This window comes from Maniola jurtina, chromosome 13 (genome assembly GCF_905333055.1).
Source record: "Maniola jurtina chromosome 13, ilManJurt1.1, whole genome shotgun sequence".
In the NCBI taxonomy this organism is placed as follows: Eukaryota; Metazoa; Arthropoda; class Insecta; order Lepidoptera; family Nymphalidae; genus Maniola; species Maniola jurtina.
The window spans coordinates 8,556,214-8,584,098 of NC_060041.1; the positions used below are offsets into that span (position 1 = coordinate 8,556,214).

The 27,885-nt window shown below is 34.5% G+C and overlaps 4 protein-coding genes across 7 annotated transcripts in view; 3 read left to right on the top strand and 1 right to left on the bottom strand.

Moving 5' to 3' along the window:
* Positions 1 to 27,885, top strand: part of LOC123871289 (heparanase-like) — a 35,116-nt gene that overhangs the window by 6,128 nt on the left and 1,103 nt on the right. The window contains exon 2 of one of the 2 annotated variants that reach the window (XM_045915006.1): positions 9,856 to 10,087. The gene's annotated coding sequence lies outside the window, so the exon portion shown is untranslated. Of the gene's footprint in view, positions 1 to 9,855; positions 10,278 to 27,885 lie in introns of those variants that run through there. The other variant, XM_045915005.1, reaches the window with a different exon arrangement.
* LOC123871309 (mitochondrial import inner membrane translocase subunit Tim22) lies at positions 1,618 to 3,137 on the top strand. Its single transcript, XM_045915048.1, has 3 exons — positions 1,618 to 1,967; positions 2,322 to 2,585; positions 2,992 to 3,137. Exons 1-3 carry the CDS (start codon positions 1,742 to 1,744, stop codon positions 3,072 to 3,074), a joined length of 573 nt encoding a protein of 190 aa, XP_045771004.1. The 5' UTR covers positions 1,618 to 1,741; the 3' UTR covers positions 3,075 to 3,137.
* Positions 3,976 to 6,651, top strand: LOC123871312. The gene is made up of 4 exons (XM_045915051.1): positions 3,976 to 4,353; positions 5,246 to 5,338; positions 5,905 to 6,011; positions 6,512 to 6,651. The coding sequence occupies exons 1-4, from the start codon at positions 4,156 to 4,158 to the stop codon at positions 6,591 to 6,593; spliced, it is 480 nt and encodes a 159-aa protein (XP_045771007.1). The 5' UTR covers positions 3,976 to 4,155; the 3' UTR covers positions 6,594 to 6,651.
* Positions 15,695 to 27,738, bottom strand: LOC123871275. 3 transcript variants are annotated; one of them, XM_045914980.1, is made up of 12 exons: positions 27,340 to 27,738; positions 27,205 to 27,255; positions 26,764 to 26,907; positions 26,111 to 26,179; positions 25,182 to 25,328; positions 23,656 to 23,799; positions 22,899 to 22,979; positions 21,573 to 21,749; positions 20,608 to 20,712; positions 17,981 to 20,508; positions 17,130 to 17,480; positions 15,695 to 16,011 (listed from the first exon to the last, which is right to left on the bottom strand). In XM_045914980.1, exons 1-12 carry the CDS (start codon positions 27,467 to 27,469, stop codon positions 15,961 to 15,963), a joined length of 3,978 nt encoding a protein of 1,325 aa, XP_045770936.1. In that variant the 5' UTR covers positions 27,470 to 27,738; the 3' UTR covers positions 15,695 to 15,960. The 3 variants fall into 3 exon arrangements, with proteins under 3 accessions (XP_045770936.1, XP_045770937.1, XP_045770938.1); XM_045914981.1 differs by lacking the exon at positions 25,182 to 25,328; XM_045914982.1 differs by lacking the exons at positions 25,182 to 25,328; positions 26,111 to 26,179.

Below are 27,885 nucleotides of genomic sequence, written 5' to 3' on the forward strand. Positions count from 1 at the left end.
AAGAGCAGCGGAGGGAAATAGTGTAGTTATTTCCAGGGGAAGGACTACTAGATGATGATAAAAGGATGTCCCTGAAAAAAAATTTTTAACTAGCTAAATTCAATCCCAGCCTACCTCCCAGCCTAGTTGCCAATGTTGGCTTCCGTCGACGTTGTCGCCGGGGATAGTCGCCAGTGCGTAATGGCCTTATTGCATTTCGTCTACGTACTTTACTCGTTTTGTTAAGTCCCTACGTACATAATAAATAATATTGATGAATATCATTTTGTTAAGTACATATGTCATATTATGGCTATATCTTATAGTGTATGGTTTCTTTATTTCTGGGACTCTGATGAGCATCAAACATGAAACAAATCTCTATTACTTAAAACTACTATGTTAGCGAAAAAAGTTCTGTAATTTTTTATTGCTTTTACAATGTTTTTACATATTTACAATTTTAAATTTTTGCAATTTTATTGTATTTAGTTGATTATTAGTTAGATACTTACAAACAATTCATCACATATTATTTAATTTTGTATTTATTTTTAAAATATATAAGGCTAAAAGTTAGACCCATAGATTTATTACCTACTCAGTAAGACGAATTTTTCAATCTATGCTTAAGACTTTCTATTAATATACTATGCCTCGGCTGATGTGAAATTTTAAGATGATTTCAGTTCTCTCAGAATAACTTAACGATATTTTAAATTTTAAAAGACATACCCACCATTTAGGCGAAATTTGAATGAAGTCTTATTCATTTTCTTTCATCGATCTGTATATTTATTTGAAGTTCAATGTATTAATAACCCATAATTTTATTCATATAAATAAATAAGAATGTCGTAAATGAACGCATTTTTATTTTCGAACAGCAAAGATGAGTATTGAATTACAAAAAAATGCCAGCCAAGTGCGCGTCGCTCGCGTTCCGACTCACTTCCGTACTATTGTACAAGAAATAACACTTTTTTTGTGATGTACCAGACATGACCTAAGCCCTTCAATCTACACACATACTTGTCAATTACGTCCAACACGTCCTTATTTTTTAAAATCAGGAATTAGCCGACTTGTTCGACCTCATAATTGACCGAGCAAAGCGAGGTTTCCGAGTCTACTTGAGTGAAATTGCACTTGACCGTCTGTCACATTCTTATAACTTCTAAATTACTTCGAATTTAAACGTAATATGTAAACCGTGACCATCAAGTTACAGTTACATCAGTCTGTTAGGCTAAAGGTATCATTTTCGAATAAACAATCTAAGTAAAAAATCTATAAAGTAACCATCATACCATATGTAATTACAATCAAAATACATATATATTGAAAAATATATCTACTGGTTTTTAAGATCATTTTATAAAGGTAGACCGTCTCGAACACGACCAAGTTTTTTAAATTTGCCGCCATTTCTCAGCTTTCACTGTGAGGTGTAATCTGTGGAAACCATAGACTAGTTGAAACAACCACAGAGCTGAACAATGCTATTAGTTTGTCGAGCTGAATCATAGAGTAAAATAATCTATACTTTATGGTTTCCGGGTTATCACAGAGCACATCACTCGCAGAGTAGGTCAAAGAGTATATAAATCACTATTCACTACGTTAGAACTTAGAGTAGAGAGTAGATTGGAGTAGATACTTTGTAAATTATAGGAAAGGGGTTACAAACCAACTTGTTATTTATTAATTTTATTGTTAAAATCTAAAAGAACGAAACAGCAAAATAGATTAAAAAAATAATATGACTGAATATAAAAAACCATCTGTTAACCCGGACCTGGTGAAATTCTCTGAAAATAACGACTATGACTCTCTTGCAAAATACTTGTGCACAGTCTATAGATATCGGGAAAATATAATTATTCCAAGAGTGTTAGGTCCAGTGATCATAAAGACAAATGAAGAGAAGATGATTGAGGCCACAATCGAAAGCTGCCCATTCAAATCCTTGACCAGTTGCGTTATAGGTAAATAATAACAGCTTAATTCTCGAACAAAATTTTGCAGTTGTTTTATAGTTTACTTTAATAGCTATGTCAGCAGGGAAAATAAGATAGGTAGGTACTTTAAAATGCTTTTGTCTTATTATACTATGCATACAAGATTCCACCACTATGCTATGCTGCAAATATGAAGTGATCCTACTTGTTGTATATGCCTTGTTATAAATCCTCACACAAGCCTGGTGGAAACTGGAAAGGCAGCCTTACCCTGCTCAATGATACCACAATACTCCTAAAAGATCTAATACAACTTCATTACAAAAGCCTTTCTTACCAGTTAGCAGTTATATAGACTATGCTAAGATTATCTTATTACAGGTTATGGTCTTGGTGCAGCGGTTGGTCTATTCACATCTTCACTTATGCCCAACACAACAGATCCTATGGCACAACAAAATCAAACTGCAAGAGAAATCCTTAGAGAAATGAAAAACTCAATGTTAAGCTATGCCAAGAATTTTGCACTACTTGGTGCCGTGTTTTCCGGCGTAGAATGTTGCATTGAAACTGCAAGAGGAAAGTCAGATTGGAAAAATGGGACATACGCAGGAGGCGTGACTGGGGGTCTAATAGGATTACGAGGTAGATTTAATCTTACTTATTATAAATGTAAAAGTTTTGATCTTTGTTAATCCTTCACTCCACAATATAATTGAACAAAAGCTAAATTTCGAAATGCAGATAGCTTATACCCTGAATTAACATTTCTTCATTGATGTGAATTTAATTTTCTTACAAATCTCGTGAGAACTCTGACTTTAGGATAGAAAACAGGCAATGTTATTCCCCAGGATGAAAGCTATCTCTGTAGGTACCAAAATTTGTCAAAATCGGTTAATTGGGTGCCCCACGAAAACTAGCAGACGCATCATGCTTTGAATTTCAAGCTTTTATCTAAACAATGTATAAAGGATGATGGTATTTAATTTTTATTTTGGCTCTCTTCCACTGAAGTTATTGAATTGTTTAACCGAATTTCTATTTTTAGGTGGATTAAAGGCAGGTTTGTTTGGAGCTGCAGGATTTGCTGCATTTTCAACTGTGATCGACTATTATATGCATCAACGTTGATAGATTTGTATTTTAAAGGTTTAGTGTAATTAATTAGATATTAAATATATTATAGAAATTTTATATATTATGTTATTTACTTAATTTCTGCATAGGCTACTTTTTATCCCGGAAAATCAATGAGTTCCCATGGGATTTTTAAAAACCTATATCCACAGGAACAAAGTAATATATGTAAGGCGATAGATAGTTAAACATTAGTTATGTAACTAGTTCCACTTGTGGGCGAATGAGGAAGGCGGAGGACTGTGTGTGGTGGCGCGTTCTTGGGAAGACCTATGACCCAGCAGTGAACGGAATAAAATGGATTCACATAAAATAATATTATAATCAAATATTTTAGATTTTTAAAAATTCAAAATATTGCGCGCTTTCAGACATTACAGAGTATGTATTCACTGAGAAATTATTAATCTATCAAATAATATATAATCACTATGATTAATGATCAAAGAGATCTATTAAATCTATGTCGTAAATTACAGCCAGGTATCAATGCTCTGCAGATTCTGAGCATATCAACTCAATGGTTCTGAGGTGGTCTCGTAGCTTTTCTGGTGTTTCATAAGGGCCCAGAGCCGTAAAACCAGTTTAAAATATATGTGCTCTTAGGGGTCAAAAGAGCTAGTATCCCGAGCAGAAAAATTAGGTAAAAAAAAAACATTTGTTCTATGGCTTCTATTTTCTGATCTAGAACCCAGAACCGTAAATCTGTTTAAAAAAATCTATTTCCTGATGGCGGCGCCATGTGCTTGCAGCAAACATTCAAAATAGATTTTATGCGAGATCTACATACTTGCGACAAACAGCTAGCGCGTGGACACCCTCCCAAGCATGTGGCGCCGCCATAACGCCAATTTACTATAGTCTATGTTCATAACAAAAAAATAACGACCGAAAACGGCTGGAAGGGAAAACCAGCGACTGTTTTGGGGCAAGTTTCGAGTGGTTTCGATTGAGTTTACTTTTCTTGTAAAAGATGTATTAATGAAATAATTTTTTCATTACTAACTAAAAACAACTTGTACTAGGTGGAAATTGCAGTGATTATTTTGATAGCGCGTCGTGCAGAATATACAAAATGAAGGATCCCTTTGTGACTGACTCCGGTATCGATTCACCAACAAGAGATAGTCTCAGAAATATCGAGGGATGTTACAATAGAAATGTATTCAAAGGAAAATCATTTGCCAATTCACGGCGTGCCTTGCAGTCGGGGGCGGAGAAGATATCCAAAACTTTTAAGTGTGTAAGAAACACATTCGGAAATTTGTCGCAGGTAAGAACTACTTAATCTATTTATAAAAAAAGAATTTGTTGAAATATCAACATACAGCTCAAACTAATTACAGCTGGCTCTAGATTTTTCAATTATTTATTCTGTACAGATTCCGCAACTTTGCAATCTGTTTCGTGTTCTTGATTTTAGTTATGGTGAGCTTTATCATAATGAACACTTAATTCACTTACCTATTTTAATTTCATCAGGATTATATTTTGTACAGATTATTCCTGATGAGTATTAAATATTTGCATGCTTATTAAGTAGAATATGAAGGTCGCATAATCAACTAGAAGTATCCTATAGGTTTCTTGACAGACACAATGGACGGACGGACTTACAAGACAGACAGACACAACAAAGTGATCCATAAGGGTTCCGTTTTTCCTTTTGAGATACGGAACCCTAAAAATTGACCTAAGGGATGCTTAGTTATAATAATATTTTGAACTCAACTAATATTCAGTGAATGAATTTCATTTCATTTCAACACCACGATCATCATCATAATTCTTAGTATAACTGTGTTTTATGTTTTATTTATTCACTAATTTTATGGTATAATGTGACATTTCATACATTTCTTAGGAGCATTTTTAGAATTGTATGGAATGCCTGGGAATTCTATACAATGCCTAGAAAATGTATGAAATGGTAAACGATAGATTCCATATTTTATACTTTGGCAAAACAATCCCAGTATTTTATAATAGCTAGGTATCCTATAGAAAATCCTTTAGAATATGTAAACTGAGTTACATACACTACCGGTAACATAATATTGAAAATAAGTACTTAAGTTACTTACTGTACTTACTTTAGTACTGGCATTTGGCAGCCTGGACAACAAAAACAAATAGAATTAAGTATACTTAATATTAATTTTCAGCACTTTCGGCTTAGTGGTAGGCGCAGGCATCGCCTGACAGAAGCTGGCTCTCCCTGTCGGATGCCCACTACCCCGGTGTCCAAAAAGAAACAGGTACAAAGACTTATAAGAATCAATAACACATTTTTGGAGAAAATGACTACATTTTCTCCAAAAATGTTTTCAAGTCATTTTTGCCAAAAAAAAAACAGCTTAATTCACAATCATTATCATCATACTTGTAGCTTATTTTGGCAAAATGTTCATTAAATATGTGTATTACAAATATCTAATTTAACTTTTACAAGTACTTTTGAATTGTCAAATGCATCTACTACTGGTTCGGAGTCCCTTTCCTACAAAGAAGAACCAGCAAGAAACTCGGTGGTTGCTCTTTTCAAAGTTTTGATGTACAATATTATTGTCATATGTATAAATATTGAAGTCCCGCGCATTGCTGGAGCGAGCTGCAGGTCAAACCCACACTCTTTTATCATTTACATAATCTTCGTTTTTATAACATATTTATTACTGTATGAAAATCCGTACAGTATTTTCAGAGATTACCCTGAACAAACATGACCTCAGCACAGCAGTAACTCTATGATATTGGTGACTTTAGCTGTCATAGAAGTTGCATAAAGCCATTTAAATTACAAGAATATCCTGTTCTATTTCAGATATTGGGCAGGAGTCCCACCAAGCTGTACAGTCCTTTTGGAATTGAAACTCCACATAACCGCGACTTCAGGATGACTCCTTACATGCCTGATACACCAGAACATGGGTGAGTTGCAAATTATGAAATTGATAAAAAACCCGGCCAAGCGCGAGTCGGACTCGCGCACCGAGGGTTTCGTACTGGGGATTTTTTTTTCGACAATTTGCATGATAAATCAAAAACTATTATGCCTAAAAGTAAATAAAAATCTGTTTTAGAATGTACAGGTAAAGCCCTTTCATATGATACCTCACTTGGTATAGTTATCTTACTGTGACAAGTTTTAATTTTTTTTAAATGATGTATCATGATTAAATGATGTATCACAAATTCGCGGTTTTCAGATTTATTCCTGTACTTGTGCTATAAAACCTACCTACCTGCCAAATTTCATGATTCCAGGTCAATGGGAAGTACCCTATAGGTTTCTTGACATACACGACGGACAGACAGACAGATAGACAGACAGACAACAAAGTGATCCTATAAGGGTTCCGTTTTTCATTTTGAGGTACGGAACCCTGAAAAGTATACTAAAATGATAAAATAAATTTGTTTTTTCACAGAGTGTCACCAAAGAGGCGTAAAGGGATCACTCATTCATGGCACATTCTAGCCAAGAAGCGTCCCAGGGCTCTGTTCCACTAATCAAATACCTTAATACAAACAAATGCACAAACCCACCGCTTGATTGTAAGTTAATATAGCTTTTATACAATAGTATTTATTATTTTATATGACTGGTGCTATGATACTTGTAACGCTTGATCAGTGCCTGTATTATGAAACTTGTGATTGATTTTGTAATGATCAATAATAACATAATATGTTATGAAACAAACCAAATAATCTGATGTACTGTCAAATGCTGTGGCTAAGTCAACAAGTACAACAGTACACAATCTCTAAGCAAAACTAAATTGATATGTCTAAATCTAGTGCTACCTTTTCCACAGGGAGCATTATGTAAGGGATCAATACATTTAAGACACTGTTAAAACGAGACAGCGCTATACCGCTGGCATAAATCTTTCTCATTTTAACTGGAACTTAAGTCTAGGTGCGTTCTATAGATTTCAATCTAAGACCTGCCAATTTAGTTTAGAGATTATGTACAAGAGAATTAGCCACTTTGAATGAATCTCTATGTACTTTGCAATAGAATGGCCATTCTAAACTTCTTATAAATATATATAAAAAAATGCGAGTTTTGTCTTTGCTTATAACTTGATGGCTAGTATTATGTTGGGTAATAAAGGTTTGTGGAACACAATTTAAAACACGATTTAAGTTTGCTATAGCAAACTGTTCATAAATAATTCAATGAGTGGATCATCATTTCATAATACAGGAACAGGAATGTAAAAGGATATAATATTCGGAAATGTCACTTTTTAATATTGATATCATTAATAATAATTATTGTATTGTATTGTATTTACCTATATTATTAAGGAAGTTTGTTAAAATTAATTTTTTGGATGAATATTTTTTAGTCTGGTCTTGTTATAAGACTTATGAAGATCTGTTTTTTTTTTAATTTGTGGAACGATATCTATAAATTTTTTGCTAGATCAAAGTTGAAAGTATTACAAAGTAATCACAATATCATATTCTTCAGTATTAAGTACGCCAAAATTGTATTGTATTTGCTTTACATAATGTATTTACATACCTACTTATTGTATAACAATTTTAGTAGATAGTTTTAATACGCTTTTTGTGACAATATTTATAGTCTGCGAACAAATTGTAGGTTAAGGACTACTCTTTCTTTAATTTAATTTATTACTTATTTAAGAAGTTGCAGCTAAAACATTATACACACAATAATTTACGTAGAAATTTCCTGTAATATTTTATATACATTCCTACACCTACGTAATTTGTAACAACAATAAACCTATACACAACTACTTTTTGATTAAGAACCTACTATAAAAAAATTCATTCATATACTATCTAATTATAAATCAATATTTTGACCAGCTATTTTTATGGATATATGGTTTAATTTTTTTTTAATTGCACAAACATGTTAACTATGTAAGTATTGAATGCTGATTAAGTAGAATTTTTATGGTAATTAATTAACTTTTACTTTACTATCACTTGATTACGTTTGATTACGTAATGTATTTTAAGTTTAATTTAAGTATATTAATTTGTAAGATCTAAACTTGCGATAAGTTCCTGAATTTCATATGTAGGTATATTAGTTATTCACATTTTTATATGAATAATAGTAATAAGTAGGTACTCCTATTATATTACAAATATAAACATTAAATATTTTATTTTCAATATAATTAAGTAGTATAAACTATAAGACTGAATGTCTCGCTAGCATTAAGTTTTTTTTTATTTCATCACCAACAATAAAATCTAATGGTTTTTAACTGGATTTTTTTATGAATACGAGGGCGGCACTGAAAATTTCGGGAATCAAGGAAGTGACACAACATTACTATTTAAAAATGTATTTATTGCTTTTCGAAGTATTCTCCGCGAAATTGACACATTTTTCCAAACGATGGAATCAATCATTGAAGCAACCATTCCATTCGGAAGTTGGGGTCTCCAAAATGGCCGTTTTGTAGGCGTCCACAGCTTCTTCAGGTGATGAAAATCTCTGACCACGCAATGCATTCTTTATTATAGGGAAAGTACAGAAATCATTAGGGCTTAGGTTGGGGCTGTACGGCGGATGGTCTAATAATTCTATGTTTTCTTGCTCTAAAAACTCTTTTGTTCTGTGCGCGGTGTGGAACTCGCATTGTCATGATGGAGGATGATGCGGGGGTTGCAGTTCTCTTTACGGAGTTCAGAAACGACCTGTGGCAAACAAATGCTAGCATACCATTCTGCATTAACCGTTCTTTGTCCCTCAAGAGGAATAGTCGCAACATGGCCGGTTTTGGAGACAAACGTGGCCACCATTTTTTTTGCAACACTTCGTGAACGAACAATTTTTGTTGGCTTTAACTCATTTTCGAACACCCAAACTCGTGACTGGTTTTTTGTTTCGGGTTCGTACGCGTATATCCAGGATTCGTCACCTAATACGATGTTGTATACAGCATTTGAGGATCGGGCGTGGAATCTTTCGAGAGTTCTGACGCACCAAGTAACGCGAGCCGCTTTTTGCTCTTCAGAGAGCAAATGCGGTATCCATCGGGAAAACAACTTTTTTACACCTAATTGTTCATGCAAGATTATTTATATTTGACTCATGCCAATGTCTAAAGTTGCCTGAATTTCGCGGTATGTCACATGTCGATCTTCCTCAATCAGCTTACGCACAGCATCAACGTTTTCTTGGGTGACTGCAGTTTTTGGACGACCTTGACGGGGATCATCACTGAGCTTGACACGTCCACGTTGAAATTCAGCAAACCAGCGATAAATTGTGGTTTTAGATGGGGCTTCATCACCAAATGCAGAAATCATCCGGTCGACACACTCTTTTTGTGTTAAACCACTTCGAAAGTCATAATAAATCATCGCTCTAGAATTTTCTCGAGTCAATTCCATTTTCTCAACGACTAAACAAGTTTGACAAGACCTTGTGACAAGACCGAGAATCTTTTTCTAAATAAATAAATGGTATTCGATTTTTAAAACCTAGGAGTTTTCAATTAAAAAGATTTTAATATAACAGGGACAGTGGAAATATTCCATTCCCGATACTTTTAGTGCAGCCTATGTAAGTTTAAAAGAAACATGTACTCTATACTAATTGGCAGATCTAATTTTACCTATTGCTATCCCGTTCAAAATACTCACTGTGGAAAAAGATAGCACTAAGTAATTTAAGTCCACAATACAACAAAATTGGCCACAACAATCTCTAAACTAACTTGTGAAATTTAAATCTAGTGCTATCCTTTTCTGCAGGAAGCATTTAAAGAATATTAGCCATTTTTATCATGACTAATTTTCCCCTTTCCCCTCCAACTAATCGTAAAGCTTGTACTAAGAGTAGTAACGACAATAGGGCAAAAGGTGGGGTTTGAACCGCCTATACGTTGCTGATTAGATAGATACTCAGTCTGAGAATCTGGGTTTAAAACTATAATTGTATGTCCGTAATTAATATGTAAGTAGGTAGGTATTTACCAAATTACCTACCTAAAACCTATGTTGGCCTTAAACTTGTTACAACTTACAATCCAGTTAAAAACAATTGAATGTCACTTTGATAGTGAAAGATTTTATGCGTGGGTTTTTAGGTATCAATGTTGGATGATGGATCCGTATTTTTTCAGGCTATGCTCGATGTTTCTTGTATTATAATGCTAATTGTATTTATTAAAATTTTTACGATGAATATTATTTATCTTTTATTTTAATCTCCCTAGTGTCGATTCGATGCCTTTATGCCAACGTTTTATATAGAGCAGGAGTCTCCAAACTTTTAAGCCTACGGGCGACACTAATTCCTATACTAATCCAAAGGATCTACATATTTTGTTGATAGCTTATTGTTATGCATGACTTCATATATTTACAAAGTACTCGGTGGTATGACTTCTTTACATTATAAGTACAATGTAGGAATAAAAAACTATGGCAGGCCAGGTTAATTTGGGCCGCAGTTTGGATACCGCTGACCTAGACCATTGAGCAAATCTCTACCTTTTGATTACCTGTCGGGATCGAACCCGGTGGCACACATTTTCATAGCTTGTTTTAATTTATTTTCACTTGAGCAGACTTACTAGGCGGGAGGCGTGGATGCTAGGGTGAACAAAGCATGGCAATTCATCATCATCATGGTCAACCCATCGCCGCCCTACTACTGAACACAGGTCTCCTCTCAGAGTGAGAAAGGTCCGTACTTGACCAAGTACGAACTGACAGACTTCACACATCTTTGGGAACATGGAGAACTCTCATAGATGCAGGTTTCCTCATGATGTTTTCCTTCACCGTTAGAGCAAGCGATATTTAATTGCTTTTTAAAACGCACATAATTCCGAAAGTTAAATGTGCGTGCCCGGGATCGAACCTCCGACTTCGCGAATAGCTTATCTTAATTGCTTAGGTATATAATATTATTATTAGATAATGGAAATAAAACAGTATTAAAGATGTACTTAAGTTTTTTATAAATCAACATAGTTCTTACAAAAATAATGACTTAACTCTTCTTAATGTAAGTATGGCGAACTAAAGTATAGGAGACGCCAAACTTTTAGAATGCTCCGAGATGGTGAAAAGTCGCATTAGCATCTTCTAGTAGTAACAGGTATCTTCAGCAAGCGATGGGAGCAGACCGTATTTTCCTTGCGGGGTGGCGTAACACCAGAATCCATAGTAAAGATATGGGCTTTTTGAGAAGACGATTCAGACGACATGTGTCTCATTATCTAAATATGCAATTAGGTATGCATAATAATTATATTCCGATGTCTACTCATGAGCCTGATCTATAGATAATGGCTTATAGGGCCGACGCATGTTACAGAGTGTAACCAGAACACCAGCAAAAACGAAGACAGGTGATAATACTGATTACTGATAAAAATACCACAAAAAAGGCGAAATATTAGATAGAAAATCCTGTATTTTTTAAAGTTTACAATATATTGCAAATAATACTTACATCTAACTGATTTAGGTAGGGCATTGACTCGAATTTTGCACGCTATACATTGCGGGTTTGAATAATACTAACGGCCGTATTCACAATCATTACTATGAGGTCTCACAGTGCGCTCGAACGCATAGTGTAGGTTCCACCAATCAGATCATTGTAAATTGACGTGATACAGTCATCTGATTGGTGGAACCTACACTGTGCGTTCGAGGGCACTATGAGACCTCATAGTAACGTTTGTGAATACGGGTATAAATCACTAAAACTACAAAATAAGGCAATTTATTTTTCAAGGTTACTGGCATTGGATTATGTTTAGGTAGTATAATAATAAGGCTAAGGTGTTAAGGTAGTATATAAGGCTAAGTTTTTGCTAGCATTCTAGTTACACCTAAGTAAAGCCCCGGTTGAGGCAATGACTTTCATCATTTCTTTCTCAAGTCTCAAATCTGGTCTGCTGATACTTGGTAGGCTTAGGCCGCGACTATCTTACAACCCTATCCGCCAAGCGATTAAAGGTGCCCACGCACTCGAACTGAACTGCACGTCGCGTCAGCGCCCCGCACGATATTCTCTCCAGCCGCGACGCGCGGCAGTGACGTACGCGCGTGGGCACCTTTAGTGTACCAGTATGGTACCGCGTAGAAACCGACAGGGTTAATATAAGTTGCGATACATCCATCAAGTAGACCGCTACCATTTCAGACTGCATGCACATTAATCACAGATCACCTTGTACGAAAAAAAAAATCGGCTTCATATACCTACCTAAATACTTTGACATACCTACCTACTTACTCTTAGATTCTTATTGAATTGATTTATTCTAAGCGAAATATGTACATAATAAATCGTCGGTATCATATTTATGTACAGTTTATTGTTTTACTTACAAACATTATGAAGAGATTTAATAAAAGAAAAATTAAATGCAAAGTACTTAAATACTAAAGTAGCTATCTTAATAGGTATTGAATGAAAGAGTAGCTCTCTTGTGTATTACAAGTAGTAGGTAGTGATTTGATAAATCTATATTTTAGTTTTATGTAACTTCGATGTCAAGTATTTAACTTGAAACAAATACTTTTCTGACCTTAGTCAAGTCCTAGTTTATGTTAATGATAAATTTAACGAAACGTAACATTTCATGTTATAATATATATATAATACAAACATTACTCTTTTGCACATCCTAAATGTTTTATTAATAAGCCTTTATTTCCAGCAACTTTACACAAAATGAAAAAAAGATTTACGAGTAGTAAATCTAAATCTAAAATATTTTAACCAAAAGTCATAATAATTTTATGAAGTGAAAGTTTAATGTCTATTGATTGATAAAATTATGAACCGATTTGGCTGAAATTGGGAGATGGTTTATACCCTGCATAAATACATATTCTACGTTTTATCCCGGTTCCCGCAGGAATTCCCGAAATTCAAAGTTCCCGCAGGAATAACTATAACCGTTTTCTACGTGGATGAACTATTATTATATTTTGCTATGGCTTGCATCCCAGAGATGTACCTAAGCTACTTGAGAATCAAAGAGTTTACACGGGATTAAAAAAAAATCGGTCAAGTGGCAGTCGTACTCGCATACGAAGCATTAGTATAAGAAATAACACTTCTTAATTTTTTTAAATTCTCATGGCCGCCATTTTGAAATTTTTAGAATTTGTTGGTATAGCGGCAATAGAAATACACATTCTGTGAAAATTTCAACTCCTTACCTATTACGATTCAGGAGATGCAGCCCCTAGACAGACAGACAGACGGACGGACGGTCAACGGAGTCTTAGTAATAGGGACCCTATTACTAAGACTCCGTTGGCATCATCTAGCAATATACTTAACACAAATATTAAACTCTTTTGCATATTCTAAATATTTTAGTAGATAAGCCTTTATTTTCGGAAGCATTAGACAAAATAAAAAAGTATTTCCTATCCTACTTTAACCAACAATAAAAAATGAAATCGAGATGTCACACTATGTAGGACAAAATATAATTTGCCATCGTCGCGCATTGTTTTGTTAACAGACATCAAACAATAAGTCTTTATTTTCAGCAGTTGTAGACAAAATAAAAAAGTATTTCCTATCCTATTTTGACCAGAAGTAACAAACCGGTCAAGTTCGAGTCGGGTTTCGATTTTTTTTAGGGTTCCGTACATGATTATCATATTTTCGATGTTCATATTTTCTAATAAGGTTTAGTTTTTAAGATAGCTCCCGCCACAAAATATATAATAGGAAAAGCTGACTGATCTATCAACGCGCAGCTCAAACTACTGGACGAATCGGGCTGCAGATATCTATTTTGACGTAGACATCCGCTAAGAAACGATTTTTGAAAATTAAATTCCTAAAGGGGTAAAATAGGGGTTCGAAATTTGTGTAGTCCACGCGGACGAAGTTGCGGGAATAAGCTAGTAAAAAATATATTTCAAAAATAACGTTGAATTAAAAATTCAATTCCATGTTTGGTTTTGGGCCAACTTTTTACACCAAACACCAAAATTTCAGGTTTGTAACTCAACTCGTCTACGAGCTTGAGACCTCTGACAGGCGGACAGACAGACAGCACAGTGACAATAATAGGGCTCCGTTTTTACCCTTGGGTACGGAACCCTAAAAATGAAATCGAGACGTCACAATACGTAGAACAAAATATAATTTGCCATTGTCGCGCATTGATTTGTAAGATATCAAACAAATAATGCTCTAAACACACTTACGCTGCGCTGCGCGACGGGCCGCGACACGGTGCGGTAAATATAGTAAGTACTTTGTATGAGTTAGTATGGCGCAAAGGGCACTTGAGCGACGTGGCGCAGCAAATATAGGTTATGTGAGTTTGTATGGAGCAAGGCGTTGTTGCGTCGCGTCGCGCAGCGCAGCGCGAATGCGTTAGACCTTAAGTAAAGCACTTAAAAATTTCGATCACAAAAAGTAACAATGCTTATAACTAATAATAATTAAAGTAAGTGATATTTATAAAAAAATACTAGTATCGAGTTACGTTACGTACCTACTTTTAGGTACTACGTTAGGTATTTCTTAAAAGTAACTAAACATAATAGTATATAGTAATCTGTGGTCGACTAGAAGGTGAACAAAAGGTAAACAAAAACCTGATGTAACGACCTGGAAATAAGATGTCTTAAAAATAATCACTAAGAAAATAGACTGCAATCATGAAAAAGCGATTTGAAAGTGTAGTGGTATTTACCTTTTTATTGTAGAAGTCTAGATGACCACAAGCAGTCGTTTGATATTAAAAAAAACCGGCCAAGTGCGAGTCAGACTCGCGCACCGAGGGTTCCATACTAGGTTAATTTTTCCGACATTTTGCACGATAAATCAAAAACTTTTATGTATAAAAATAAATAATCACAGATTCACGGCTTTCGGATTTATTCCTTTACTTGTGCTTTAAGACAAAATTACAATTACATGATTCTAGGTCAACGGGAAGTACCCTATAGTTTTTCTTGACAGACACGATGGACAGACGGACAGACAGACAAGCAACAAAGTGATAAAGGTTCCGTCTTTCCTTTTGAGGTACGGAACCCCAATTATGCACCACAATTTTTTTTAAATTTTATAATTTGTTCCTTAAATGCAAACCAACAAGAATCAATTTCTAATACACGCATGGTAGCGCATTACTGTGTGTGCGACAACGATATTTTAGGACACTCGATTTTTTAAACTGCATTAAGCAGATTTTTTATGGTAATTAAAAATTTTGTGGTGTTGGTTATAGCTACTATAGTATAGAAACCAAAGAACATATTATATTATGTACTTGATTCCCCTTTCAGACAAATTAAAGTACCTTAAACAGGGCTCTCTCCGTCACTCGCTTCATACAATCGTAGTTCCAATTTCATTTGAATATTAAGCAACCAAAGTTCATGAAATTTTGGAGACATATTCTAGAAACTAATATCTGTGTCTGTGGTGTTTTAGATTTTCTAAAAATACCTATGTAGTTTTAAAATTACAGGGGCTAAAAGTATTTGTATGTAAATTTTTAAGACCGCGTAACTTTGAAACCGAATATTTTAACAGAAATCTGGAAAACCACAGACATAGATATTAGTTTCTAGAATATGTCTGCAAAATTTAATGGACTTTGGTTGCTTGATATTCAAAAGAAATTGGAGCTACGTTTGTATAAAGCGAGTGACGGAGAGATCCCTCTTAACACGTTTTGCTCCGTTTTTCCATTATGAGGTACGGAACACTAAAAAGGATTTTTTGTCCTATTCTAAACGGCTTATCCAATTTATAAAATATTATGTACCTACTACTAAATTACACTCGAAAGTTCATAGTTTACCTTTCAAACATCTTCTATTGACATTAAACTTAAGTTTATCCTACAGTTACTTAACCTAATCATGACATGTCGCTCTGGTACTGACTGGGACCGCTATACCGTTTCATTTTCTGGGAAAAAAAAACTTAATTAAGAAATATTTTAACTAAAAACGGGTCTCCTCTCACAATGAGATGGATTTCATAGTTAACCATAATGGCAAGTGTGGATTGGCAGAGTTCACACACCTTTGAGAAAGTTATGGATTATTCTCAAGCATGCAGGTTTCACGATGTTTTCCTTCACCAAGAAAGTGATATACTAAAAAACCAGCTAAGTGCGAGTCAGACTCGCGCACTGAGGGTTCCGTAATCGGGTATTTTTCAGTCATTTTGCACGATAAATCAAAACTATTATGCATAAAAATAAATAAAAATCTGTTTTAGAATATACAGGCAGCCCATTCATATGATATCCCACGTAGTATAGTTATTCTTACGTTTTAAAATTGAAACACATTTTAGTTTTTTTTTTGTGATATGACTACAAATTCACATTCGGATTCGGATTCGTCGGTTTCGGATTTTTTCCTTTACTTGTGCTGTAAGACCTACCTATCTGCCAAAATTCATGATTCTATACCAACGGGAAGTACCCTACAGGTTTTCTTAACAGACACAACAAACGGACAGACAGACAGACAGACAACAAAGTATACATGTTTTTTTTCATCATTTATATAATTTTCGATTGTATAATATGTTTTTCCAGGAACATACTTTTATTAGATTTTTTAAACTTGTGTAAACGTCCCGTCGGAGCGTAGGATATTAGCGAGCCTATTACGGTTTCTAGTTTTGTATTAATAAATTGCGGTAGTGGAGCGCGTCATTTCAAATTAGACAAGCTCGAACCTAAGTACAGTAGAACGCCGATTATCCGAACGCCGATTAACCGAATCGCCAATTATCCGAATCGGTCCTAAGCGTAATATAAAAAATTAAAACCAAGCACTGTAAGTAAGTAATGTAATTTTTGTTTTGTTTTCGTTTTGTTGTCACAAGTTGAAACTCTAGTGCACTACTTACATGTTGTAGAATTGAGTTTGTTAAATTTAATAAAGTTTATTCTATGTGTGACAGTTCGTTTTTCTTTATTATCAGTCTATGTCCGATTATCCGAATCGACCCCGGTCCCAATTAATTCGGATAATCGGCGTTCTACTGTAATATAATGTTTACTTGTTTACCTTAGGGCTTCCATCAAAATTCCAATTTGAATGTCTTTTAAAAGGCGCCTTTTGCGGCCACATAGGAGGGTTATTGCGATTTCTATTGGAGTAAGTGTCGAAAATACTGCGATTATTCCATTGCCACATTTTTCGACCGTCCTCTGTAGTGTTGTTTAAATTCGTTTTGGCTTTTTCGCCAATTTTCAAAGTACTTGGGTTCGCCCATTTGAAGGATGTATTATTTACAACCTGTGTGCCGAATTTGTTTTGAATGGTTTTGGGAGCTCCTAAATTTTGCAATTTATCGATATTTACTGTCCTATTAAAGGTCGTCGTGATATTTCTCTGGATCTTGATGGGCGGCTTGTTCTGAAAAATACGGAAAAAGCTTTTCATTTTGTACAACTAGACAAACGAGTACTTATTAGCTACATAAAGATAATATATTTGAAGACCATAATATCTATTGCCGATAAGGTACGTCAGACTCTAATGCTGGACGTCTTTAGGACGAACATTAAACTTATAGGTATACCGCTTTATTGTAATTACTCCTGAAGTGAGACTAAAGGGCTACAAGTTACAACGAATTAATATTTTACAGGGTCCCGTACCTCAAAAAGAAAAACGGGACCCTTATAGGATCACGTTGTTGTATGTCTGTCTGTCCGTCCGTCCGTCGTGTCTGTCAAGAAAACCTATAGGTTTGTATTTCCCGTTGAACTAGAATCATGAAATTTGGCAGGTAGGTAGGTCTTATAAACGTTTCTAAATGTTTCTCAATCAGCCTCGTGCTCCGTAGTGGGCCGGCAATGAGTTGATCATGACGAATATTCGATGTATACTATATTGTATGTGAGTATTCTTACCGCATGCCCCAAATCTGTCGTGTCTGGTGAGTATCTTATGATATTTTTGTCCATATGTCCAACATTATTAGTATTCATTTTATCGACTTCCAAGCTCTGAGGTGGCTTACATGTACGCTCATGGTGGTTGTCCAGGACCGGCTGACCGCCTAAAGCTTGTTCTTTAATCGATTCAAGCTCATGGTACAAATCTCCATTTGAGGCTTTAAGCTGTTTTTCTAAATCGCCGATCTTAGCATTAGAGAATATAGTGACATCGGTGTTTTTCAAAATAATCAGCAAAGCCCGAGCCAATAAATCGTCGTAAGGCAAGATACAAAAACGCTCGAGTATAGACTCAGCAACGTCGACACTAAACTTTCTTTCGTTTCTATACATTAAATCCGTTAGTTTAATGAAAATAGATTTGAATCGCGAGAAGTTTTGTGACATTGCAATCACACTCATGAAATAATCGCAAAGCAGCAGGTCTGCACTATCATTTTGTAAGTTGAAATTAAGCAGATCGTCACAAGTGGATAAATCAACTTGGTTCAGGTACATCAGAACGGTATCGACTACCTCCGATTTTAAAACGTTGTCTTCCGTAGATTGTTGGCTCGTTCTTATAATAAAGTCTATCGCGATTTCCACCAAGATCCTGGTAAGTTCGCGTCGGATGCACTCTTCAACAAAACACAGGCCGTATTTGCGTCTGAGTTGCGGCGAGTTCCGCATAAGCATGTACTCTTGGATGAACGAGTTTTCACTTATCCTTTGCAGTGTATTTTTTACATCCTTAACATTAGGGTGTTCATGAGGATATTTGCAGTGAAGTTTTTTACACTTTGACATAGTGTTAAAGAAACAGTAGCCCTTCAAAACTACACTTCTTGTCCATGGCACTGGCCCGTGATATAATGCCATTAAACGCGGTTTGTTTGCTGCTGGAGTGTTTTTAGTAACAATATCCTGTGATGTGGGTAGATTTTGTGAACGATTTCCCACTTTATCCTCATAAATATTATTTTCCTGAGTATTAGGTTTGTTAAAGTCAATCAATACAGATGTAGAATCCGCCTCATGCTTTTTACATTGTAAAATTTCAGCTTCGATATTATTTGATATTTTCGTTGGCTGATAGATAATTTTTTGGCGCTGCTGTTCTGTATGTATAACTGGTTGCGGAACGTATTCCTCAAAGTTGGACATTTCGGAATTGAATGTACTATTTCTTCTACAAGGTTCTAATCCTGTTAAACTTTCCGCAAAAAGAGATAAAGCATCATCATCGTCATTATCCCCAAGGGCATTCAAGTTAGACTTGTTATGGCTCAAGTGATAATTGCTGTCATTTTTTTCTGCTATTTCATCGGCTGCTACAGCATCTGCTTCTTGAGCAGGACAATATTGCTGAAGATTGTCATGTTGTTTAATACATTCCTCACTTCTATTATCATGTTCATTTATAATTTGGTTATCTTTGGAATAATGGGTTTCCTGTGTTTTAGGACAAGGAATATTAGTAGTTTGTAGACATTCACCGCGAATTAAATATTTGTCAACATCATCAATTTCTATTTGGGCAATGCTCTGACACATCTTGTGCACAATAGTTTCTTGTTTTAAAGTATCATTAATTCTAGATATTCTCTCTTGCTCGTGTTTTGTTATTGTTCTATTACTTTTATTCTTAAATGAAAGCTGGGTCAATTTTATCTTGGAGTTGAGATTTTGTAATATCATTTTATATTTACTGTTTACAGACATTTCACCTTCACTTAACTTATTCTCATGTATTTTTGATGTCTGGCCTAAATTTTTTTGCGAAGTCTCACTAACGCTCGCTCCATCTGACGAGCTGCTACTTGAACTAGAATCAGAGCTAGAAGTGGATGAAGTACTAAGACGTAATGAAGAGCGTGTAACATCAGCAACATTTTCTTCAATCTCCGTGCTACAATAATTATTGATTCTGTTTTGTTCTGAACAAAAATTAAACTCTTTTTGGTTCGAATTCGAACTTGAGAAACTCGAAAACCAGCGATTATTAAGATTTAAAGAGCCACAATATTGTTGATCAGTTGCATTCGTAGTTTTTTGATTTCCTCTAATTACACTATCAGCAACGACCACATTACGATTACCAATTAAGTTTTCTGCAATGTCGTTTAGTTGCACTACTGGTATTTTATTACCAAAATAATGCCAGTTATTTGAATCCACTGTAATGAAAGATGAGTTGCTAGAGCTAGATATATCTTTTGTCCATGACTTAACAGAGCTTATAGATGCTTGTTCCATTTTATCAGCACATTCATCAAAGTTACAATTTTCAATAGATTTACCAATGACTATCCCCTGATTTTTTGTTGTACTTTTAACCGGTTTTCCTTTTTTACATACTACTTTCTCTTTTTTAACGCTGTCTACAACTTTTTTAAGAGGTCCAGCCTTTGCAGTTTTGCGATTAAGTGACAATTTGTGCTTTCTTTTAATAGACTGTTCAGTATTTTTTGTGTTAATCATCGTTTTATTATCAGCATCATCTGTAAATAAAATTGGAATTTCAAACATAAATGAAACTTAAGAATCTTTGATACGAAATAAGAAAGGAATACTAGTTTAGTGTAAAAAAATAAACATACCCATAGATTCGTCTTTTGATGTCAGAATAGCTTTACAATCACTTTTTTCGGGTGAATACGTTTTGGTTACGTTCTTAGGTGGTTGCTTTCGTTTTGTAGAATCATCTGTAAATAAAATTTCAATAGAACGAAACTTAAAAATCTCTAATAAAAATAGATTTAATTTAAACATAAATAAACATTAAACATACATCTTATAATGTAAATAACGAGTACATATCACGATTAATATGATGATTTTGAATTACTTACGTCACCGGACAGCTCGTGAAGTTTCAACAAAAATAACAAGAAAGTTATTGCTACAGCTCGAACATCTCTCGCAGCACTGGACCCCGTCGTGATCACGACTCTTACAACTATAGTCGATTTATTAATCTCAGAGACCAAAATGACAACTAGAAATGTCAAACTTAAAAATAATGATACCAGCTTAACAAAAATAGTGCTATCCTCGTGGTTCCGGTTCAGATAAAAATCGTTAATAAAATAATATTTCGTTTATAATGAGTAAAATAAACCTACGAAATGTGTAATTAAAAGAAAATAGTCTAATCACATAAGTCACTAATACTAAAGTATAAGTCACTAATCACATATTATTTGAAAGATTTAAAGAGTAAATTAAGTAACAAATAATAATTCACTTACGGAATTTTTCAATGGTATGTAAAACTCATAAATTACTTATTCCATTTGAATCAGAATTATTTTCAACACATTTTGTTGTTTTGTACATATATTATCGGTATCGGTTGATATTTATCGGTAAGTATCGATTGCACCACAACACTATCAAAGAGCCGTAAAAACCAGGCAACACACGAAACGTCATTTTGGTCTCCGGGATTAATTGATATATGGACTATAGGTCAAAATATCGATATTAATCGCGGTATGTACCCGTTACTTACATTGTAATATATCAATGAACCACGAAATAAGTATAAAACCATTAAACGTACAGTCTGATTTATCTTTTGATGTAACATTATGTTTGTTCGCCCTCTCCTTGGTTGGTGGTTTCTTGGGTTTACTTTGTTTACTTGTAGATTGCTTTTTATCTTCTACAACCTGCCAAAATTTTTCGTTTCTTTGTTCGTTTTCATACTTGGAATTGTTTGGAAATTGCCACTTAACAACTGAAACAAAAATATTATGTTGAAATAACTCGAAAATAACGTTTGTGAATTTCATATATTTTTGTTGCCTGATATGCTCAAGTTTTACAGTAAAATGGTGGTTGTGATAGATCAATTCTAAACAGGAACAACTGTAGAGTTATGTGAGTATGAACTTGCTTCTTATCTATACTCATATATTATAAATATATAAAAGGAAAAGCGAAATACCAAATACTAATAAAATAGGGGTTGGAAGGTTATATGAAATTCCAATGTTTTTAAAGTTATATATGAAAATTATCCTATATGTAAATCCAGAGTATAAGTTGTGTTCTAATGGGTTCAATAGTTTCAGCATGAAGTGTGCTTCGATAGACAGACGGACAAAAATTAAAAAAAAACCTATTTTGGGCTTGATATCGACAATAATGCTTCCTACAGTTAAAATTTTGAAAATAATATTCATGTACATCCTGTTATAGTTTTTTGTAAGTATAGATGTGGCCCACTGAGTTGTTTCAGCCGTCTGAATAACAATCACTGTGATGTCAACTCTGTTAAGCTAAGTTTGCACCTCGCGTCGATTACGTCACACTGACGCTGTACGGTATGCAAACCGTATTAACGCGACAAGACGACCGCGGGGAGGTGAGCGGGGAAGTGGGAGAGGCGCCGCATTCTAGCGAGGTGCAAACTTGACCGAGATATAAATAATTTCTTCAACTTTTTTACACATTTCTGGAGTTGTTGCCTTCCCGGTGCGCCTTAACATTTCTTTATTGTGCTTTATGTATTCAAACAGCTCTTTAGATTTCTTTCGCTCTTTGTCATCGCGCTGCTCTAAATCAAACAATTTTTAGAAGACTCAGACATCAATACACTTGTCATGCCCTGACTTTAAAAGCATTAATCACACTGATTTGAAATTATGTACGTCATACGTGTCACTAAAGAGACTTGGACACACGCATGAAACTCATCTCAATTTGTTTAGGTGTGGTGGTTCTCTTAGTTAGATATATTATTGAATGCTCTGGTGGCTCAGATAGCGACAACACCATGGCCCTGATGGACTGGCATACCACAACTTTAAAAAATCAAGTCATAATAAATCTTCTTCAAAAAAAGCAAATAATAGGTATATAACACTGAAAAATAGAATCTTACCATCATTTGCCAGCAAAACTTTATAATAGTTTGGAGTTATTTGCGATTTATCACATATAGGAGTATTCTCTCTGATGACACCTAAAAAAAGTTTCAACAAACAAGTTAATTAATGTAATTAAAATGGTAAAAGATTCTGACGAATTGAAAACCTCCTCTTTTTTTTGAAATCGGTTAATAACTTCTGTACCCTATTAATCCTATGAGAAATAGTTATCACATCTTAAACAACTTTTTAAATTTAATTTTTTATTGTCCTAACTGCTACCCCGGCAGGATATAACTACAGGTTTGCGAATTTTTCCAAACAAAAATTTCTCGATTCAATCATTTTATTTTAAAATTAGGGTCAGTATAAATCGTGAAAATGGATTTAGTACTCTTATTTCTCTTGAAGAAGTCTTTGTTACTTCTGGGAAAAGTAGGTTATTAAGGGTAAAAGAAATATTACAGTTGGTTCAGTAGTTTCAGACTATCAATTAGAAACAAATCTTTCACCTATATGATTTAACTAGATGATGCCCGCGACTTCGTCCGCGTGGATTTAGGTTTTTTGAAATCCCGTGGGAATTCTTTGATTTTCCGGGATAAAAAGTAGCCTATGTGCTAATCACACACACACACACACACACACACACACACACACACACACACACACACACACACACACACACACACACACACATACAAACTTTCGCCTTTATAATATTAGTGTGAAGTGTGATACATATAGATTGATACAGATAAAGCAACATACTTGTCTCAACATTATCATTTTTGGCCGCGACTTTAGCTTGAGCCTTTTTCTTTACAGGTGCATCCTTAGTAGTAGCTTTCTTTACATTCTTCCTTTTAACAGTTGTATTGTTTTTCGTAACAGGTTTCTTAACCTCTTTAATATCTGAGAATGAACAATTATTATTAATGAAAAATGTTAATATGGGTGTACAACCTATACTTAATAACAAACGCAGTGAAAGTGAATCTTTATTGAATGATTACCCGTTATAAAAAATAAGTATTTTAGTATATTTATATTATGTTTCAACAATTAGTTAAGTATTATATAGAGCTTGCTTCTTTATCTTCTATAAATTGACTGATCACGAAGTCTCAGGAGCCTACAAACTTGAAGTTTGGAAAGTAGGTATAGTCAAAACACACACATAAACCTGATGCCTGAAGAACACTTGAAAAAAGCAACCGCCGAGTTTCTTGCTGGTTCTTCTCGGTAGGAACGGCATTCCGAACCAGTGGTAGATTATTTTGAGGATTCAAAAGCACTTGTAAAAGTTTAATTGAATAAAAATATTTTGAATTTGAATTACGCATAATTCCCTGACGGAGGGAGGCCGGAGGGCGTCAAGTATTACGTATATCAAGTACTAGCTGACGCCCGCGACTTCGTCCGCGTGGATTTAGTTTTTTCGAAATCCCGTGGGAACTCTTTGATTTTCCGGGATAAAAAGTAGCCTATGTGCTAATCCTGGATATTATTTATCTATCTCCATTCCGAATTTCAGCCAAATCCGTCCAGTGGTTTTTGCGTGAAGGAGTAACAAACATACATACATACACATACACACACACACACACACACACACACACACACACACACACACACACACACACATACAAACTTTCGCCTTTATAATATTAGTGTGATAGTGTGATTACGAGGAGCGTTCAGTAATATATCTACCCAAGGGAAAAAACCACAGTTGAACAAGTTACGTTAGAGTTATGAGTTCACGGGTGTAGCTATGTAACTTCAAGTGCCACATACGGAATTTCAAATATCAGTATGATTAACACTTTTAGAGTTAGAGCATAACAACAACACCATGGCGTTGATGTACTGGCATACCACAAGTGCGAGTCGGACTCGCATACGAAGGGTTCCGTACCATCGTACAAGATATTTTAATATTTTTATGTGCAACACAGCAAGTTAATGACTATCTATATGTAATTTAGTAAATTAATTTTTTCATTAACTCATTTTAACATTTTTTTTTGTGATGTGACCACAAATTCTCTGTTTTCGGATTTATTCCTTTACTTGTTCTATAAGACCCACCTACCTACCAAATTCCGTGATTCTAGGTCAACGGGAAATACCCGATATGTTTTCTTGACAGACACTAGGGACGGACGGACGGACAGACAGACAACATAGTGATCCTATAAGGGTTCCGTTTTTCCTTTTGAGGTACGAAACCCTAAAAACGAACCTTTCCCCTAGATAATATAATAGGTTGATATCTAGATAAAGCGACATACTTGGCTCACCACTTGTATCACTTTCAGCTGCACCACCAGTTTGATCCTTTTTCTGTACAGGTGCATCCTTAGTAGTAGCTTTCTTCACATATTTCCTTTTAACAATTGTATTGTTATTCGTGACCGGTGTCTTAACTCCTTTAACATCTGAGAAAGAGCAAAATTGTTATTGTTATTTTAATATGGGTCCTGATTAAGAATAGTAAGTATTTTTGTATATTTATGTATGTTTCAACAATTAGTTTAGATTTTGTAAGGGCAGTAATTTTTTTAAATTTTCATGGTGGGCATTTCAAAATTTTTATTGTTTGCGCAATAAAAATACACATTCTTTGAAAGTTTCAACTGTCTACATATCACGAGATACAGCCCGCTGACAGACAGACAAATAGACAGATGGATGGATGGATGGACAGATAGACTTCGGAGGCTTAGGTAATAGGGTCTTGTACACACCCTTTCCCTTAAACTTAAAAGCGAAATACCATTCACTCGCTTACTGAGTAACTAATCACAAAATCGCAGGAGATATAAACTTGAAATTTATAAGATAGGTTTCTTCTAAGACGTAGGTCTCAGCTAAGAAACTATCTTAAGACAAACCCCCTATAAGGGTGAAATGAGAGAATCTATATTGAATAATTTTTAGTAGGCTCAGACATTGATGCACTTCTCTTGCTTATAATCTAAAAGTATTTTAATCACACTGATTTGAAATTTCATACTTCAGGTGAACACAATATGAACTCATCTCAACTTGTTTGGCTATGGTTCTTTCCCTTAGGTGGATATATTATTGAACACTCTAGTGGCTCAGATAGCGACAACAGGATTGTGATTACTGGCATAGCACAACTTTTAAAAACCAAATCATAAATCTTCTTCTAAAGAAAAGAAAATAATGTGTAGACAGAAAAAAATAATCTTACCATCATTTGTCTTTAAAATTGCATCTATTTGTGATATATCACAAGCAGGATTATGTTCTTGAACACCACCTAAAAATAGTTCATGTTTTAACAAACAAGTTAATTAATTCAATTAAAATTGCTTTTGTTCCCTCATTCTTAACCCTACGAGAATGGTTGTCTGGTTGGATGCTTGTAACCATATTGTCATATAATAACAAATAATTAGGTTGGATTTATTATATTCACACTTTAAAATGTGTAAAAGCATATTACACAAAAAAAGTTATTTGTGTATAACCTAAACCATGTTGCAGTTGAGATTGAGTGCCACACACAGTACCAAACATAGCCAATCAGTCTTCGTGAAATAGAACATCTAGGTATACCTCCTTAATGAACTAAGTCTCTGGCCACTAACAAGGACCAAGTGACATCGCAACACAAATTAATAGTAGACTGGAGACCTTGCTTAGCTCTGATAATAAATTGGTCCAAGAAGAGAAACATTATGTAATCATAATAATTTAGTGCTAGGTTTTGTATTTTATGAACAACTAGCAGATCCTAGTCCTAATATATATGTTATTTCATAATATAGCATTTTCAGATTATCTATCAAAAAGAAACCTTTCCCTTAAATAATATGTATGGATTGATATACAGCAACATACTTGTCCCAACAGTTGTATCATTTTTAGCTGCACCTTTAGCTTGACCCTTTTTTTTTACCGGGGCATCCTTAGTTATAGCTTGCTTCACTTCCTTCTTTTTAGTAATTGTATAGTTTTTTGTGACAGGATTCTTAACTTCAACATCTGAGAATGAACAATTGTTATTAATGAAATGTTAACATGATTATACTACCTATTACTAAACAACAAACACAGTAAAAGTGAATTTTTATTAAATGATTCTGAAAAATAAGTATATTGCATATTTATATGTTATATTATAGTTCAGTATTATTATATATTTATAGTTAAGCATTATTCTCTCTGACCCTTGTTAGTGCTTCAACAAAGATGTGTACCTAGCTAAATGCACATATTAATTAAGTGAGCAAACAAGATATTATGGCCTTTGATAAACATACAATTTTATTGCTTAATTACCTTCAAATAGCAAAATTTCGTTTTCGACATTCTCATCGACTGTGGTGGCAGCTAGAAGACAAAAAATTGAAACATTAACTCATATTCATTGCTATATTTCGGTACAGGTCTAACAATAATAGTGTACTTGCTTACTTGGTAACTTCAGTTTTACTTTTACTACTGATGGCGTTTTTAAAACAGGCTTAACTGTCTTCTGACGGCCTCGGGGCTTCTTCTCAGCAGCTTTTACCGGTGATCTATTAACTTTTCTGGGCGGCATCATGAGAAATTATAGTACCCGAAGAAAAAATAAACGGTTGCAGCACATTCCTCAAGATTAAAATTTTGTCCTCGTAAAAAATCTCTTTGAAATACGAATACAATATCACAACTATACTTAACAATAACAACAGTAACGCGAGAACATCGTCAGCGAAATATTGAGAGCTATGTTTTGCAATTTGCAGTTCCAATATCACAAATTGTTTTCTTTTGAAAGGTTTTCGACTTCGGTAACTTCGACCATGTTTTCGACATTTCCATAGAGATCACAGAGTAGATATAGACACCTGATAGAACTAGTATAAGGCGGTGCCACATGTTCGCGATTCGCGATAAACACTAGACTGGTATAATAGCTGTTATCTGTGATAAACAGCAAACAGCAAGCTTCGGCAAACACCATAGAGTACTTTTTAA